At 43.5% G+C, this 19,722-nt stretch overlaps 1 protein-coding gene across 3 annotated transcripts in view; it reads right to left on the reverse strand.

The window, feature by feature from the left end:
• Positions 1–5,649: 5,649 nt before the first annotated feature.
• LOC139930595 (lysine-specific demethylase 6A-like) overlaps positions 5,650–19,722 on the reverse strand; it is a 49,562-nt gene continuing 35,489 nt past the window's right edge. For all 3 annotated transcript variants that reach the window (XM_071923815.2, XM_071923814.2, XM_071923813.2), the window contains 14 exons: positions 18,406–18,810; positions 16,732–17,615; positions 15,183–15,312; positions 14,049–14,154; positions 13,144–13,349; positions 12,839–12,900; positions 12,406–12,480; positions 11,784–11,932; positions 11,420–11,534; positions 10,215–10,402; positions 9,351–9,492; positions 9,054–9,180; positions 7,628–7,798; positions 5,650–7,172 (listed from right to left, as the gene is read on the reverse strand). In XM_071923815.2, coding sequence (XP_071779916.1) covers positions 7,143–7,172; positions 7,628–7,798; positions 9,054–9,180; positions 9,351–9,492; positions 10,215–10,402; positions 11,420–11,534; positions 11,784–11,932; positions 12,406–12,480; positions 12,839–12,900; positions 13,144–13,349; positions 14,049–14,154; positions 15,183–15,312; positions 16,732–17,615; positions 18,406–18,810 — 2,790 coding nt within the window. In that variant the 3' untranslated portion in view covers positions 5,650–7,142. The remainder of the gene's footprint in view (positions 7,173–7,627; positions 7,799–9,053; positions 9,181–9,350; positions 9,493–10,214; positions 10,403–11,419; positions 11,535–11,783; positions 11,933–12,405; positions 12,481–12,838; positions 12,901–13,143; positions 13,350–14,048; positions 14,155–15,182; positions 15,313–16,731; positions 17,616–18,405; positions 18,811–19,722) is intronic.

The following is a 19,722-nucleotide window of genomic DNA, read 5'->3' on the forward strand; positions in this document are numbered from 1 at the left end:
GGATCATTCAAAAGTCTAAACCAATGGAATATGAGTCAGGGAGAGAAACGGAATTTGATTTGATGGGATGGTTGAGGAGGGGCGAGATTGATAAAATATCTGATGGTTTTATTGGTTAGAAATGTATATTTACGCCTGCTAGTGCAGCATGAGGTCACCATGAAAGATACTCTGTTTTCTGTAGGAGTTAATTTCATGGGGACTTTATGACCTTAAGTCATAGCGCCTCCATCAGGCCAACCAGTGACCCAGATCAACAGTCAAACCTCCTCTTCTCCTCCTCTTCCTCCTCTGCCTCCTCTCACTGCTCATCACTCCGCTTGAAAATAGGCCCACATCCCACACACAAACTTGTGCTCTCTCTCTCTCTCTCTCTCTCTCTCTCTCTCTCTCTCCTTTTCTCTGAACAGCACTTTATGCTAATTGCTCTCGGTTTCCATGGCAATGTGTTGCACCTCTTATTTTTTTTTTGGCAACTTGGGTAGCCAATTGCAAACATGCACCACATCACATAATTTGATCAACCTGCCTCGTCTACTTCTACTTCAGTTAGTGATTTCCTACATTTCCCAGAATGCCTTTTGACACCCCTCAGAGAACATGCCTGAACTTGTTGCATCCAGCTGTGTGTTATACATGTGGGTGGAGCAATAGCGTTAGCGAATTTGGTTACGTTTAGCCAGTTATCTGCAGTAATAAAAAAAATACTCCACTAAACAACAAAATGGACCCAGAAATGCAAAGTACATCACCAATAGTTCTTTTTAACAGCATTTTTTGGGTGGATTTTTCCTTTAAAAACATGGACAGCATACATTTACATTATGGTTTATCACTGGTGTGCACAGACTACTGCATTAAAACAGATGTGATAGTGATATTACCATAAATTCTCATTATTAATCAATATACAGTATGCTTGTTTATGTTAAAACATATATGCATCTGCTTTGGGGTTTTCCCTCTATGCATCTCCCATACTTCATAAAAGCATCAGAGCGGCCATTGTTTTATACATGGAGACATTTCTCATGAAGTTATGAAGTGAAGTATAAGCGTCATGTTCAACTTGACTGAATGAATGAATCTGCAGTGTCAGCCTCTCTCTCTCTCTCTCCCTCTCTCTCTCTCGCCCGCCCCACCCTCCTGCTCAGCTATCGGCCTGTTCTCTGGATGTCACACGTTACATACAAGTGAGTCACTTTGACACAGAGTCACACATGTCTATATATAAGAGTGTGACTTGAGGGGGAAGAGAGGAAGCGATCGACGTGGAAAGGGGGCATGAAAACTGGCACAGGTGGTAATGAAGGGGGGGAAAGAAACGACACGAGGGAGAGTCAACCGCTTCAAGGAGTATTAACGCTTTTGAGTTGAACCTGAGGGCGATAGCTTGAGAAAACAAAAAGGAGAGATTACCGCCGAGTCCGACTGACCCTCAGTTCATTACTCATTAAACACACAGGAATTCTCTCTCTCTCTCTCTCTCTCTCTCTCTTTCTCAGACTGGATGGAGGGAGACTTTAAAGGATAAGCATTCTTTGCAGCTGTGACGGCCAAAGACGTCGTGTCGCTTCACACTCCAGTCCCACACATTATTGACACCTTAACATGTGTCAATAATGTGTTTGATATATGATATATGTCAAATGGCATGGGCCGGATTTGAACCCATGCTGCTGCAATTAGGACTTGACCTTAATGGTATGCACTCTACCAGTTGAGAAATTGTTTGCTATAAAAAAAGATATAAATCAGATATAATTGACAAAATAATTGATAACAGCATCATTAATAGGTGAGTTGCAGTTTCAGTTTCCATTTTGAATTGAATTGGAATTGGTGTGTATGGGGGTTAAACTGTATATATGGGGGCTAAACAGGAGTATGGGGGGTAAACAGTGACCTCCTGTCAGTGAGCATCTTAAGGCATCCACCAACATGAACAAAAATCAATTATACTTTCAGAAAAGCATTAATTTATCATTTTTCCCCTTAAAAGACCCATATCTTCATTTAACTTGAATCTCTTTGATACTACTTACACTGAACACTATGAATTTATATCATGAAGATTTATGTCAGGCTAAAAAGGTGGGCAAGCTATTCTGGAAATTAAAAGGTGGGTAAATTTAGGTGGGTTTACCCTCCACTATATCCCTGCATGGGGCATAATACGAGAATACACTCTGTGAACGCAGTGTGTGTGGAACACTGTGCCACACTCAGTGACCCTGGGTTTTATGAATGGGCAGCAGGAAGCTCTGCCATTGGCTGAGATCGAGAGCCAATCAGGGGTGGAGATCATTTGCGGCAGGGGGGGAAGGGGGGAAGGGGGGGGGGGGGGGGGATGAATGGAAGAGTTAACGAGTCAGACATTTTTAGAGGTCAGGGACCGGGGTGTGTGTGTGTATGTATATGGTGTGTGTGTGTGTGTATGTGTGTGTGTGTGTGTGTGTGTGTGTGTATGTGTGTGTGTGTCGCTCACACACTGACCTACTTGGTTTATTGCAGGCGTCTATACATAGCTGTGGGAAACGCAGACGGACAATCGGCCCGGGTTAAAATTAGCAGTCAGGGCCACCTGTCTGCTTCTCACATAGACGGAAACGCAGGAGCACACAGAGCAGAGATGGAGGGAACAGGAAGGAAAGGGAAGAGGGAGGGGAGGAGGGGGTGGAGGTGGGGAAGGCATTGATCACTCTGCTGGTTTCCCTTGTTCCCCCTCTCTCTCTTTTTTCCGCTGCTACACAGGGAGACATTGTTAGCCAGTTGAGGGGGGCAGGTGGGGGGGGGGGGTTATGGTCTGGGCCAAGCAGAGTTCACATACCTCTCCGCTGGATCACTGCCAGATTTCACAGAGGATATAGGTGGAAGATATAGGGAGAGAGAGAGTAAGGGGGGTTTAAAGTGCTACACTGACTTGAGTCACTGAGTTTTGCCCATTGGTCACCTTACCCAATATGTGATGAGAGGATTGGCAAAATCATCTCTGTGTGTCCAAGAGATAGTCCAGTGTGCATGCTAACGCTTTAGCATACAATTCAAACCCATGCCATTGCGAATAGGACTTAGCCTTAATGGTACACACTCTACCAGTTGAGCCACCAGGGATTGTTGGGTAGTTTAGGTTAATGACACGCACCTAAATCTTCGCACAGACTCTTCTCACCTGTATCCCCTCTCTCTTAACCTTGAATATCTTTATCACCGTATCGCACAAATCGAGTTTCCTGCTTTTGTCATTTCAGACAGCGAACAGGAAGCCTTCACCTTCTTTGTTAACACTCAAATTAATGGCATCTTGTTTCCTAGAGTCAAAATCTCTAAGCCTACACCCTGTGTGTACCTTCTCTAGAGTTTTTAGATTTAGAGTAAACCTTTAATATCTCCGAGAGGCCATTTGCTTTACAGCTAGGAGGCGGCAAAGGCAAAAATGCATTCTTACATGTATTAATACTATGACTAATTCAAATGCACTCAAATGCTATTGAATATTAAATGTTGGGTGCTTAATTTCCCTCAGGAATTAACTAAGCATCTGTGTTGAAAGTACAGCATATATGTAGTCTTTCACTGTCCCCTTGCACTGTATGTGAGGTCCTGCTGTCCTGTGTGTCAGTATGTGCTGTAAATCCCCGTATATTTACTGGTCTTGGTGATGAAAGTGATTCTCATCTGGATTCCTTTCTCTTTCAGGACTTGCATCAGACAATCCGACAGCAGCTCAACAGTCCAGGAGAAGCGGCAGAGAGACGCTAAACTTCTTCAACATCCGTCTTCGGCAGCCATAACGGACACATCCACACTGAACCAGACTCATTCCACAACAACAACAACAAAAACGAAGCACGATTTTAATTTCGGCTTCAAGTGATTCTCGGCTGGATGTGTTTAATTACCGGTTGCCAGGATGTGGAGAGTGATTCATAGGCGGCCATCTTGGTGTCAGTGTGGGAGCGGAGGGACTGTATCAGCTCAGATGCTAAGAGGCGAAAAGGGAGATGCAGGGGGAAGACAATAGAATTGAAAACACCAATCCTACATTTCTCTTCAGCAGTTTCTTTCAATCTTTAATCGGTGTGCCGATCTTTCTCTCAATTCTGTTCTTCTCCTGCATCTTCCTTCAGGAGAAATCATGAACACAGTGGATGTCAAAGGCATGTAACAACTGCTAGAACAAAATTCAAACCTGCTTGTCTCACTCACACTGTAATGTCAGTGAACAAGGAGGAGACGATATTAGGGTTTGACCCATATTGGTTCTTGAAGGCCGATACTGATATTTTTATATTAAAGCTGCCGATAGTTGATATTTTAGACTATTCTGCATATTAAAATTTGACAAATTTCTTGCCAAAAAATCAAAAACTTTCAGTCAGATTCAGTGTTTTCCCCCAGAACTGTATTCTTATCTGGGTGGAAAAGCAAATAATAATAATGACAAACTATAAAAAATATAAAATCATATCCTCACCTCCATCATATTGGCAGTGGCCAACATTGACTGGTCGATTTTTATTGAAAGGCCAACATATCGCTCTAACCCTAGACAATATCATGAGTCAAAATGCAGGGTCCAACACATGCCTGTGACATCTTGTGAAATCCAGTCTGCAAAAGACAAGTACAAGTGCATTTGTTTGCCATGTCTGAACTGAATTACATGACATTACATGACAAACACAATCCCGATGGGAAGCGAACCGTCCGGCACGCTGGATGTGAAAAATGTCAAGAATGCCTGTGACAGCTTGAAGGTCCCACATTCAAAACACATTGAAGCCCAAAGTCGGTTAAGCGTTAGGCTACATTGTTGTGGCTGGTTAATTTTTCCATCATGTCAAACCGCAGGGCATTGTGGGTAATTTTTCATACTATTATATTAGCATTTTGCCTTTGATGTCGTCTCAGTCTCACAGGAAAACAGCAGAAATTGTGATATACTGTATGTTTACATTATACTGATGTTGGGAGAAATATTTGCCTTCTAAACTCACTATAGTTGAATTTATCAAGTAGTACCACACAATTTTTTGTCATATTCCCCACTTCTTCCTTGGCACGGCACTGTTTTCTTCCTCATGCTTTCCTCCTGGTTGCACTGTTGGCAGCTGGGAGGCCATCTTGGCTCCGAGCGGAGCCGCGGAGCCATTGGGTGTCCAGCAGTTGCTCAGTAGTCAGTGTAGATCCTGTGGGGCCGGCAGCAGCTACATCTGGCTACTGGGTCTCTGCTGGCAGCCATGCTTTCCACAAGGATCACGACATACTGTACGATCAATGACGGAGACATGCAAGTCTACTGCGACAGTTTTAATGAATCCCCATATTCAGAAGCCTGTAATTGTTAAAATGTATTCTGTAAGTCTTTTTTGGACAGATCTGCCATTAATTTCTATTGAGATTGCTGTATTTTTGCTTTTTTCACAGTGGTTTCTAGGTAAGAATCCTGAATCCTGCAGCCTCTCTCCATGCCCTTTAAATTTCAAAGAATGTCTACCCACCGTTAAGAAACAGGTCTCCAGCAGAGTTAATCCTTGCATGGGTGCATTTGAGGACAGTAGGAATTTCAAGTGAGACTAAAAATGAACTGGATGTTTTGACGTGCTGGGTAACTTCTGGACCTGGCATACAGTGTAGGATTCTGTGTGGGTGAGTCTACAGCTACATTGTCTGCTGGGTTTCAGGCTGTACTCTTACACATCGGAGTCTGCGTCAACATGTTGCAAGTAATGTTTGTTTTGCTTAAATCTTACGGTAAGTTCTCCCACCTCTGATTCTGTGTATTATGGCTGTACCACATCAGAAATAAAAGCTGTCCACATGTTCAAGAAATGATGTTAGCGAGTACTGTGGTATGTCAACATTCAACACATGGATAATTTGACAACTTTGTGTTTATTGACTCATCATAAAACATTCTTCAAACAATAAAACAATTTTAAATGTCCGTTTCTGTACAATGCTTGCTAAGCAGTTTTATTCATATATAGAAAATGTAAGAGGAGTCGTGTTAAAATGACAAAACTCCTTCAAATTTAATGGCAGGTACTCTGGAAAAAATAACAGCATTCCATCAACAAATATTTTCAAGCAATAAATATGTATTTATAAATAGTGTAAATTTACATCAAGATTAGAAACATAACGAAACAAAATCACAAATTAAACTTTATTCCATAAGTCTATGTGCAACCCATTTTCTTTGTGACTTGGCTAGTAATTTTTTTTTTTTCTAAAATTTTCCTTTTTTTACCTAAGAAACAAAAACAAAACTGAACGTCATAGTTTCAAAAAGAACGAGACAAAGATAAAACATAAAAGCCGTAAAAAAAAAAAAAAAAAGGAAGAAGAAGAAAAAAAAAAAAAGAAATCACCTAAACTCTTCACATTACAAATTTTTTTTGGAGATTTTGCTGTCCAAAGAGTCTTAAAATTACTATCTACCATAGAAAAAGACCAGTTAGGCTAGTGCTCCTTAGAAGGGGAAAAAAAGAAGAAAAATCCTGGGGAATTCAATAAAACAAGAGGGGAAGCCAAGGGTTCATCCTGTTACCAGAATACAAAAAGAGAGAGAGAGAGAGAGAGAGAGAGAGAGAGAGAGAGAGAGGGAGAGAGGGAGGGAGAAAGGTTGTCAAGTCAGTAGTCTTTTAAGGGTGGTGTTGCCAGTTGTGACAGTTAACAATTATCTACAAAACATTTTCATCACGCATTAATAATCCCACTCCTCCCCCCCGTCCCCCCTATTCCCAACCGCTTTTGATTAAGTCCTCCATTAAAATAGGGCAGAACCATTGTCACTAGAGGGGGGGAGGAGGGAGAAGAGAGAAAGAGTCCTGTATTGGGTTAGTGTGCTCGGTGGCGCCCCCCTCTGGGAGGGCCGGGCCCGGCACTTCAAACAGGTTGCATAGACAGACACTCGGCCGCCTCGGCCTCCAGCCGTCGCTATGGAGACCAGCCATGTGGGAGGGGGCGGTGGTGAGGGTGGGGAGACGGCCTTGGCTTTCCTGAATATCAGAAATGGTCCGTGTATGTAGGTGTGGTTTTTGTTCCTTTTTTGTTTTTTCTTTCTTAATACAAGTTCCTGTAAAATGGGCTTGATGGCTCCACAGCAGAAGAAGAAAGGGGGGTGTTGTCTAATGTCAAGATGAAGATGAATGAAGAGGAGGGGCCTGGGGACGAAGACGAGACAACAGAATTAGTCTGGCAACTGTATTCACTGGCTTGGGGTCTGTAGATTTCTGTAGATTTCCTATCCCTGATTTTGAGCTAGGTTTCACACCAAAAGTTTGTATTTTAAAAATGACAATACAAGGAGTAAATGTTAAAACATCTAATTACATAAGGCACGCATTGCAAAATGATTGGGGAAATGTAAACTAGACGTAGACAGAAGTAAATGGGATATAACTCTAAAAGACACTGGCATTCTCCTTTAAGCATGAAAAGGCAGATCAAAAGTTTCCATTTTACATTCAAGTTGGACAGTTTTTAGTCCAAATGAATCATGGAGGTGAATAATACTTGAAGTAGAATTTTTCTGAAACGTTGATTTCCCCATCCTCACATAAATGTGCAGATTTTTCTTTCAGTTTGATAGAACTGAGCACTGTGTCTGGTGACTTACTAATGTGAACTGGTCGTAGACCTGCATGAGGTCCTCCATCCTGTGCTGTTCCAGCACCACAAAGTTGTCCAGCGTGGCGCTGCCTTTCCTGGCACAGTCCTGGCAGTGAACCACGTACTGCTTCCTGGACAGCAGCTCGCTGCGCACAAACAGCAGGTTGAACACCTCCACCTGCAACACACACACACACACACACACACAAACAGGTAAGGGGTGGCACAAAGTGCGTGAGCGACTCCATGCACTTAATAGTTACTGCAATAGTTACAGTTACAGGTTCTGTACAGTCCCACTGCACATATGTGGCAATAACATATAGACCTAAATAATTATCATTTTATTTGAATGTGATCTCAGCTCTCTGGCTCCGTGGTTGATCCACTGCCTTCATCTCCTCTATGGAGAATACATTAATGTAACTTGGCTTGCTATTTCACATACAGCAAGTTGAAAACATAGCTTATAACATACTGTATTACATACATAAATAGAAGCACTTCATATAAAACAATCTGATTTATTATAAAATACCAGAGTATGTGTTGTCTTACGATCATCAAAAGATTTAGCTACATATATAAACATCACAATATATGACAAAACATGAGGAACCCAGGAGTACGTTCTCCCATTGTGTGAGTGTGTTGTGTCATCGAAATTCATTTGCATACCAGGAGATGATTATGGGAGTTGTGTGAAAACTCACAGCTAAGATGAAAGGATTCATAGTTCAACTTGAATTTTCAGTTATACAATATTTACTTGCTTTGATTCAATATATACTGCTTAATACAGAACAGACTTAGTTTGTAGAAAATGATTTTTACCACACCGTGACAAAGTTTGATAGCATCCAGATATAGAGCTGTACTGTCTCACCCATACTGACCTGACTGGCTCTTGAAGACCATGGCACCGCAGTTAAAAACTAATACCATTTCAAGATTTCAAAATATGTATTTGAACATTTTGGGTCAGAAGTCAATATGATACACAGTTGTGAGGTAAAATGACAGTTAACTTGGTCATGTCACTGTAGCTGAAGATTATTCTTCACAACGATGAATATCACAACCCCAAATGGCAGAGGGTCTACACCTACCTAAAATATGCGGTCATGTGCATTGGAAACTGAACAATATTTTTTTTCCTCCCATACTTTTCCGCACATTTTGTGCGAATCCCAAAGTTGTCAAGACCTGCAAATTATCAGATTTAGACCTGCACAGACACCCGGGCAAATACATTTGGTTCCAACCAAGCATGTTTAGGGGGGAGGGTGTTATTCGGGATGTGAACAGGAACAAAACAATTGAGAAACAATAGTCTTCCAATAGAAATAAGTATGAGTTGTGTGTCCAAAAAGCTGAAATCCTGTAAAACTTCACACCCCTGATGATGAAATGTTGGCGGCGGGCTCACTGACCTCACAGATGGTGCAGTAGTGGGCCGGCTCGTCCCTGCTCCTCGGCCTCAGCACCGTTTCCTTGCCGGCTGACGCCAAGGCTTCCTTCACCCACTGGCACTGCTTCAGCGTCCGCAGCAAGCAGTACCTACGCAGGATCGACAGACATGCAAACACACGCGTCACATGAAAGGATTTCAGCCTGTGCAAACTGCAAGCTCAAACACTTGAGCAAACATATAACACAGCCACGCAAAATCGGCATGCTGACAAGCTTAACAATTGTTAGAGTAAAGAGGGAAGGATTTTGTGACTCACTTGATCATCTCAAACAGTTTGTGGTCGGACACTTTGATGTTGCGCGCCATGTTCCAGGAGAGGTGCACCATGGGAACCACGGACTTAACGCTCTGGAGCTTATTCCACTCGTACCGCTCCACAGCCAGCTTGTACTGGTGGGCTGAAAGCACAGTTTAAGTTTTAAGTTTATTTGTACAGTGGTAAAACAGACACAGAGAAATACAAAGCAAGTACAGATTGCATTCAGCCCAAAGGCACATTCATGGTTTTGCAAGCTACAGCTCGCTAGATAAAGCCACTTCAAAGACATTGTAAAAGTGCAAGTATCAGCCATAATCCATGTCAGGCAGGGTTGTAAATTCTAACTTCCTTTTGCTAGTAAAAATATCTATCTCCAGTAGTATACCTCTAAATAAACAAATGAGATTTGTCCTCAGATGTTGCTGTAAGTAGTCAAAGAGTCAACGGAGTAGCTTGTGGTTACGAGAAGAGGATTGTGGGAATATTTGCAGCTAAGGTGTGAGGATTCATAGCTCAGGTTAAATATTAACAATAGAATGAATTAGACACTGCTCAATAAAAAACAATTATAAACTGTGCTTCACGCTTAGGTATAGAGGCGTGAAATGTCTCACCTCTGACGTGAATTTGCCTCACACACTGATAAAATGTAATAATTACACAATAATCTGGGCAGGTGAGAAAAAAACCTAATAAAAACATCTCACTTCAAAACAAAGCGACAACAAAAACTGACTATTATTTACCAACAGAATCACTGAAATGCTGTGATTCTGGGACATTTCCATATATTCCAAGAATTTTCCAGACCTGCACGAAAACCCCCAACATTACTCCCGTATCCCATAATCCCCGGTTTACCGGTGAGAGGTCCGACGTTCCAGGCGATGTTGTTGCACCAGCCGATGGCCTGCACCCAGTGGACGGTGCCAGTGTTGAGCCACACCAGGTCGCCCGGACGCTGGATGAACCGGTAGACGGGGACGTCGGCCTCGTACAGGTCCTCCAGGTTGGGCCACCACGAGCCCATCAGGAAGTTGATGTTGTTCCTGGAGGGGAGGGAGGGAGGGTTGGGATGGATATACGTATGGAGGGACACAGGGAAGAGGGGGTGTAGGATGGAAAGAAACAGGGGAGGCGATAAAAGTAAAGAAAATAAAGGAATGAGAAGTGTGGGGAGTAAAGCGAGAAAAGGGGCAAAGAGGGAGCGATGTAAGGAGAGGATGGGAGAGTGGGAAGGAGGAGGGAAATGGTATGAAGGATGTGTGTGTGTGAGTGTGTGGGTGTGGAGGGGGGGCAGAGAAGAGAAGTGGATGAGGATAAGAGAGAGAGAGTTCAAATGAGGTTAGGTCTGGTGAGATCTGTCACTCTACTGCTTTACTTTTTTTCCCTTTCAGTCCAACTCTTCCATTTCCTTTTTCGTCAAGATTAAAGTGATCGATTTTCTTCCCCCCCTTGCTGATTGTAATTCAAGTCATCTTCTGTTCCCTTTGTTCCACTCACAAGCGCACATATCTTTCAACATGCACACGTCTGACTGTTATGAGCATACGTGGCATTTCATTCCATGTATTCATCTGAGAGTAAAAATTCTTAGCTGATGTTTTTTGGTCATTATTTCCAAAATACTAAACGACTACATTCTTTATGTTCTTTTTGTAATGCAAAGGTTGTAGGATCACTCATGTCTTCAATAATATTCCCCAGACAGACAGGAGAGGAAACCTGAATGCTACTTTGCTTCTCCAATTAAAATGCTAGGTAACATTTGGACACCAGGCTCTTCAAAAGCAATGAAATGCAGGCACTCCAAAGCACTTAGGAAACGGTCTAAAAAAGCTTTTAAACTATTAGCTGTTCATAATAACAGGTTAAAAACATTGACCGTAATGGTTTTAACCCTCTGTGGCAGCCAAGAGAAACAAGACTTTTTAATTTTCTGGAGTGCTGTGGATCCCTCTTGTTCATTAATATTCCATAGTGACTTTCAAGTCTCATGCCAGAAATAGGCACATTTTTAAAAGAGATTTTTTTTTGGATCTCACAGTTAAGAATGAAGCTCTTACTTTTCACAGAAGTTGCTCATCACTCCCCAGTAGGGCTCCGGTACGGCGAACCATTCACAGTCTCCTGGTCCGATGTTGATGTTGACCGAACAGAAGTTATTGTGTTCCTGGTGACCTGGAAGGACAGAGGCAGCACCCGTTCACAAACTGGACTACTGTATACCAAAACTGACACAATGACAGGCTGGACATTTTTATTTATACTATTATAGAAATTCTGATATAAATAAAACGTGAGAATCTTCTTGTACTGACAGAAAATGTTTGCTGGGGTGATTCCCGTTGCTTTCATGTAAATAGTGTGAATGTGTGCACACTGTGTGCCTGAATGTGTATGTGTGTGTGTGTGTGTGTGTGTACTAACCTGGTATCCTGCTCGCCGGGACCTTCATGTAGAGCTGAACGGTGTTCATACCCAGGATAGTGTGCCCCACGTGGCTGAGCAGGTTGCCGGCTGATACCACCCGGGCAAAAGCGGGCAGTTTACTGAGCTCCTGGAGCTGCTGCTTCCACCTGGAGGAGAGCGGGTCAGATAAGGACACAGGTTCAGGCTGAGTGATACACAATGCTCCGTATTAGCTTGGATTATAATGGTGCAACAATAAAACAAGTCATTAAATTTGACTCTTTTGCTCAAGGCATGGCAGTAATGCTGCCAGTGTTAGGGGTTCGATTCCACTAGGGCCACCCATGCTAAAAATATTATTAACTTTTGGTAGTGTAAAAATTGAAAAATGTACACATCAGAAAATCAGAAAATGTGTATCACTTATGATGGCACCAGAAACAAATCAATTATGATTTGTGTGATTAATTCTAGTAATTAGGATGATAGCGTTGAGCTTTAAAGTTGAAATGTTCCTAAATGTTACACAACAGCTCGACGGCACCAAAAGACCTAAGATGAGATTTCAAGACCGGGGAAGTAAAAGGACTACAGGAGAGATGCTGAGTGTATTTGATTCAGTGATGAAATCCAGACTCACTTCCTTTCATCTGACACGTCGATGTTGGTTCCAAACTTGATGTGCTTTAAGGGTCCCCTTCTTTTGCGTGCCACACTGAACACACAAGCACACAGAAAATATGATTAGCCACATGAAGTGAATCTGATCACCACCTTCTAATAATAAATTCACAGTGATAAAAAGATTAAACCAGATTGCACCAAGTCCAAGCCAGTTATAAGGGCTGCAATAGCAATTCGATCAGGTCTTATGTCATCATAGGGTTTGTTAATGTGCCATGTAATAACCAAGTTACCTCAAAATCATTCCTCAAAATATAAATAAAATGCATCCAAATACACAAAATATGATACCACTTATCAGCCTCTGGAATCCTTTTATGGAGGAGAATGATCAAGCTAGGGCAGCTAGATGTGAAGAAAAATATGTGTGGAAACGTGAAGGTATGTACCTCTCTGCTGACGCTGGCTCAGTGTCTGAGGGCTCCTTTAGTGCCTTCTTCTCATTCTCCTCCTGGACACAAACAGGAAAGGCATCAGTAAGTGTGTGTCTACCCACAAAAAGGGCCAAACAACTCAGAAATTCTGTTCAGTCTCTACAGTATTAGGTATTCAAGCTGGAAGCAATACTTGTATCCTTAAATGTCCTTAAACCTTGTTGAAGCTCTGTAAAACTTGAATCCTGCATAAATTGTAAGTCAACCCAGTGGACACAGGTAAAGCATCTAAAATGTTGCGTTATCCATTGGTCACTGACCCGTAGGGATTCCTGGAAGGAAGCAGCCTGATACTGGGCGTATTTGGCGATGGTGGTGTGGGCGCGGGCGCTTTCGCAGCGCCACATCTTCTTGGTGCCGCTCGGGTCCCAGTTCTCGTCTGCGGGCTGGGAGAGCTGAGTCCGAACCTCCACCAGGTGCTCCGGGTTAGCCTCCACCAGCGTCTTGGTGGAGAACAGACCCAAGTCTAAGGAGAGGAGGACACCAGAGAGGGGGGTGAGTGAGAGGGAAGCTAATAAGACTTTTGAATGCAATAATGATCAAAAAGTTATGATTTAAACTGCAGTGCAACACATTATACGCACTTGTAGCCTGTTTAAGGTTGTAACCATTTTGCTTTTAGCACCAAGGGCAACAATAGAAATAAGTCCGACTTCACCTTCTCCTTCTCGACAAGGTTGCATATGCTAGTCCAGTGTATTTTACATTTAATTGTCAAACTAAACAAAAATGGACGGAAGGCCAAATTCAGGACATTTCCAAGACAAGTATGAGTCAACCTGCCTATATACTGGAGCTACAAACTCCTGTCTGGCCTTCACCGTGTCCAAAAAGCATCTTAGAGTAGCTGAGGATACAACTCAGAGCTGTCTATTGCAGAGAAGCCAGCCAATGAAATCACAGTCACCAATAGTTCTCAAGGTTTCATGAACTTTGCTTTGTAAATTAATGTTGCCAAGCAACATAAAATTGTAGCCTATGTTCAGAATTATGGCTAATTGTGCTTTGAAACAAAACGTAGCTCCAGGGAGAAGACACAAAAGAAACACCAGTGGCAAAACATAACTAGACCCCTCATTATTGCAACCATGTTAGATATGCATCTGTGCTGCATGGAACTGCACCCTGATCCTGTGCATTGATATATAATATAAATGCATTTTACCCAGTTTGAGTGCTCCAGCCAGTCCTCTGATGACGGTGACAGGGTTGGAGGGGTTTGTGCAGAACTGGTGCAGTGGGGGGAAGAAGGCATCTCTCTTGTTCTCCAGCTGACAGAGACAAGAAACAGGGAAAAATGGGTTATCACACATTTTGTGTGCAAAGTGCTGCGAGCACCTGCTCTTTCATGAATTAGACTGACCAGGTGAAAGTTACTATCCAGTATTGATTTCACCTATGAAATCCCCTTCAACTGTACAGGCAAGATGTAGATGAATGGGAGACAGGATAAAGGAGGGCATTAAGACTTGCGAAAACCAATATGAACTGTGCAAAGGGAGTGTGGGTGTTACAAATTGTACTTGTACACTCAGAGTATAGCTTAGCTGTGTCATCATTTAGCGGCTTTAAAAAAAATCTGGTTTCATTGCAAATGTTTGCAGATAGATTAGGGGATATCATAAAAAAACAGAAATGGAAAGAAAACAGTGCTCTTCAACTACAAATAGTTTAGAGTAATGTCAAAAAAAACAAAAACGAATAAACCTAATAATCCTGATAAACACTGGAAAAAAACAATCTGATCATAACCACTCAGACACCTTGTCAAAGCAAGAATAAACCCTGAGTCTCCAGCAGACAGACAGGATTTATTAAATACTTTTCTCACTTCATATTACAAGACTTATAAGACTTAAAACTGATACAGCGGGGCAACATAACCCTAGGACTTGTCCAAACACACTTGCATCAACTGCATGGCTTTAATTTTAATATAATTGTTTATACATATAAAAATCATGAGATGGAGAGAAAAAAGAAAAACATATTAGATTTTGCAGGTGAGATTAAAAAAACATGGGACTAACCCTAACCCTAAAAAACAAACACACACAAAGAATAATCAAGGTAACAGACAAAAACTGATTAACTAAAAAATGATGTTGCCAAGATAATTTCTAGTGTATATTTTCCCCTCTCTCTCCTGTCGCCCTGTCACGCTGTCAAAATGCTGCCAGTTGGACCATAACCTTTAAATTTCAATCCTAGCCTGACATGACCACAGATATATATTTCTAAACAAAAAAGGTCTTTAAATCAGCTCAATCTAGCTTGCAGCCCTCTGGGTAATACTTACATAGATGCTGGGCGTGGGGGGGTTGAGTTTGTCCTTAGGCAGGACCGGCGAGGGCGGAGGGGGCAGGCGGGGCGGGGGACACTTATCCAGGAGGATACTGCTGTTGGAGAGACCATTCTTCCCCAGGTTCCTGGACAGACAGAACGCAGAAAATGGCTTTAGTGGTAGAAGTGTTACTGCTGACTAGTCCACTAGATCTTATGTCCAAAATATAAGATGCTGATTATAATCACATTGGTTACTTAGGTGAAGGCTGGATACAATATTTGAACTAATCTGCTCAGTTAAACAAGCAAGGTGGGAGGCTACATTTTAACCATCAAAGATGAATTGAGAAATTGTTCATTTCCATTTGATACTTACAAGAAAAGTGCTTCCACAATGGAGGAATCTATTCAAATTAATGTTTTGTGGTGAATAATATCTGCATGGCAACAAGACTGTCCAGTAGCCTTCGGTTTTGTTTACAGTTACATAACGGTTTGTCTCTGATTTTGTAGTTACTCTCCTATTCCACTGGGGGGAGACATCTTCAAAAACAAATCCGAGTCCAACCTCATGGCATCATCCTTCTTTCATTTGCACATTTGAATGCAGAACCCTTTAACCTTCGCCTTGATTAACCTCACCAACAGTTTTTACTTTGTTTAACATACTTTGCATGAAAATTATTGGTTTAGGCAAGAGGCACCTCACCTGAATTTCCCCACTGCACAGGTAAACCTTATGATTGGGGTAAAGACTGCTTTCAAGAAAAACTGCTTCAGGAAAAGCTCAGATTTAATATTTATTATTTTATAAACCTTATTGCTTACATATATACCGGTAGTACATCGTTGTTTTTATATGCAGCTCTTTTGTTTCAAAAGGAAGGCATCTTTTCTGCTTGGTATTGCTTACTATTGTTCACACTGGCTGGTAACTTTTTGGGACGATAACACTGGAATGGCTTGTTATAGAAAGTCTTCGGTCTTTGCCTGTTTTCAAACTTTTTTTCCTGCTGGTCACCTACACTCTCTCTAACCGTGAACCAATCAAAGCAAAGCAAAACAGTGGCTCTGTATCAAATTGTTGATTGGCTGCCTGTGACTTCTGTTTCTCTGCTACCTGGATGGTTAACTAGTGTAACGTTAGTTGAAACTTATTCCCGTGTGGTGACACATGGGAATAAGGTGTGAGGCCACCAAAAAGAAAAAATGATGGAGACAAAAGAAGATCCACTGTATGAGTCAGCAAATTTTAAATTAAAACGAAATCTGGTCTCCTTACTAAATGTTTCACACAGTACCTGGCCCTATACACAAAAGAGCATTGAAAAGGGTAGGGTGACATATTTCTATCAAAAATGCCTATTACTTATTTTGGCGAGTAAAAATTATTCTTGGCAGGTTAATTTTTTTAGTTTACCAGGTATTGGCAGGTATTTTGCTGTTGACGACGCCCCAGTTTCCTCGCCAAAACCATCATTCCCACCATGAGGAATAAAGCGGGCCAGCAGGCCTTGAGGACATTCTGATGTGAGAAAAGCAACAAGGCAGTTCAGTCTCACCTGCAGGCCTTGAGCACATCTGTGGAGCTGGGGTAGATGGATATTGAAGATGACGATGAGGAGGAGGAGCTATGTCCGTGTGGGGGCGTGGCTTTGAGACTGGTGGTGACGGCGGGCGGTTCGGCCTTCAGCGGGCTCTGAGAGTCCTCAGAGATGCCTCCTTTGCCGTTACCGTTCATGGCGGGTGCGGTAGATGTGGTGGTGGTGGTGGTGGTGGTGGGACTGTGGACGCCCGTTTGGGTGTGTTCTGAGGATTTGGGCGAGGGCGTAGCGGTGGATATGGCAGAGATGGGCGAGGAGGCGGCCGAGCTGCCCTGGGCATGGGGGGTGGAGGGCAGGGCGGCCGGGTGGATGTTGTTGATTTTCTTGTGGGGCTCGGGCGTAGCAGACGCGGCCCCCGCCGACTGTCCGTCACCCTCCTCCCGGCCCTTCCCCCCCGCCAGCAGGGCGGATAGCCTGGGATTGTCTGCGCTAAGGCTCGGCTTCTCGCCGCCCTCTCCCGCCTTGCCGGCGTCCCCAGAGTGGACGTGATTGGCTAGGCCCTCCGCCTGTGCCGCCGTGCTATTAGCCGGCGGCGGTGGCGTCTGGCCCTCGGAGCCCCCGTTGCCGAGGGCTGCGGTCGCCGCGCCGAGGGCGGTTGCGGTGTTGCTATCTTTGGTAGGGGGCGCGCCGGGTGTCGCTCCACCTGAGGTAGCGGAGTGGGGGAGGGCGGGAGGGGACGGGAGGTGGTTGTGAGCCTGCTGCCGTGGCGACGGGGCGCTAGCGGAATGTCCGACCTGATTGTTGGGGTGCGGGGGGGCGGTGGAGTTGGGCGTCTGGGGGTGAGACAGGGTCCCCTCACCATTGGAGCCCGGCGCATGGGGAGCGGACCCCTTCTGAAGCCCCTGAAGGAAGAAGACATGGAAGCAAAGAGACTGTTAGAGTAAACCAGAAAGAACAGCTGGCAGAGCTTTATTGATTCATTAGTTATGAAGACAATTGGTCATATTGGTCACCAGGTACTAGACGGACATTATTCAGCATGGAAACCTTTAGTAATTGATGTCAGAAGGTGAAGGAAATTTTGGTCTGTATCAAATTTGAACCAAACAAATTTGATACAGCTGCTGGGGCAAGATATTGTATGCCACATTTCCACCAAGTAGAAAAACAACAACGTGAAGTGAATGAACCAAGCCTAGGAGAAAAGGCCCTTGTATTGTATGTCAACACCAAAACATTCCAGAAATTCCATGACTAAGAGATATCCTGACACTGATTACTTAGAGATTGTGTTGTATTGAGAGACTGTCACTGAATTCTGGGAACTGTGTTTTAGACAGTCAGGCAGCTTGATAAATTCTATGATGCAGTCAAGGAATATCAGGTAACTTTACAGATGCGTTAAATTACAGGAATCTACTGGGATGGATTTCACAGCTTGTTTCATGACATCACTTGAATTAGATGGATTTTCTCAGCTGTTTATGACATTCAACTGACACTTTTTTTTTACAGCAGGGTCAAGTAGACCAGTAGGAGCAAACTGACCTATATTAGATTAATCCTTTTACAACAGAAAACATGCCAGGAGGGAGTTTACATTTTTAGGACATGGAGATGCTCTGCCATAGGAATGGAGAAGTCATGGCAGAGAGCGCTGAAACATGACAAAGGCAGTGAGTGATGTCTGACCTGAGAGGAGTTTAGGTGCAGGGCCCGGCGCGCCGTGGCGTCCTGTGTTTGGGTGCTTGTGCAGGTGTGAGGTAGCAGTGCTGCGTCGCCGCTGCCGGCAGGCTGCAGGTAAGGCACGTCTCCGTTGGGTCCTGTGGCCGTGGGCCCTGGCTGATTATTACTACTACTATTACTAGTACTGTTACTACTACTGGTACTATTGCCCACAGAGAGGGAGTCCGAGTGTCCGTGTGTCCCGTGGCCCAGGGGCCCGTTGGCCAGTGGCTGAGGCGGGCAGGGGGGCCGGTGGGGTCCCAGGTGGGGTCGGGAGGGGTGGAGGCTGGGGTGGGGGGAGGGGAGGGAGTTGGTGGTGGGGCCGTTGGGGAGAGACGGGCGCAGCTGACCTCCTGAGGCGTTCTGTCTCATCTGCGGAAGGGAAAGACGACAACCGTAAAACACCACGGTATAAAGTAGTACGGTTCAGGCTGTCTCAAATACTGATGGCAAACACTTTATTGTGTTTGTTTGAACTTGCGTGGAGAATCAGATGGGTGGGATCTACCACACCGAGACAACTCAGAGACAGTCAGGGAAACAGAAACTTAATTGACTTTCAAATACTTTCACGGGATCCTTTTAACTTTCTGGCACTCGCTTGTATTGTGATACATGGCAAACCACACCAGCCTGACACTTAAATAGGCCAAAACAAACAATGAACAGAATTTGAATAGACTATCTGAGCCCAGTCTAGTATAACTACTTTTAGTATGGGATCATAAATCATGCTTTGTGTTTACGATTTCTGGCTAGGTGAGGTTACCCATTCATTTCTTCTGACATCATGGTTTGAGCCTTGAGCTACATAGTACTGTCATGTTTATGGAATCCTGATCTCAATGTGTGCCATTACAAATGCAGCTGTTTTTGATGGCAGCCATGTTGACTCAAATCCGTTTCCATAGTTATGCCTTTGTAGACTGACAGGTAGACCTTTATGCATGCATGCATACATTTGTATCTGCATCTAAATTATTCATTTTCTTTACTGGTTCCGTAAATTGACTATAAATTATTCAAACTTTTGTGCGCAAGCATGCATGTACATGGGTACGTGTGTCAGAGCGCATCTGTGTGTGTGTGTGTGTGTGTGTGTGTGTGTGTGTGTGTGTGTGTGTGTGTGCATCATATACAAGGGTGTCAGTGGGTATTTGTGCATGTAAATACATGCTGCTGTGTCAGACCTAGCTCTACCAGTATGTGCAAATACTGTTTGTTTTAACCTTGTTTCGAGCACCAGATGGGCAGGGTTTGCCAGGAAGGACAATATAGTGACTG

The sequence above is a fragment of the Centroberyx gerrardi genome, chromosome 21, assembly GCF_048128805.1.
Source record: "Centroberyx gerrardi isolate f3 chromosome 21, fCenGer3.hap1.cur.20231027, whole genome shotgun sequence".
NCBI lineage: Eukaryota > Metazoa > Chordata > Actinopteri > Beryciformes > Berycidae > Centroberyx > Centroberyx gerrardi.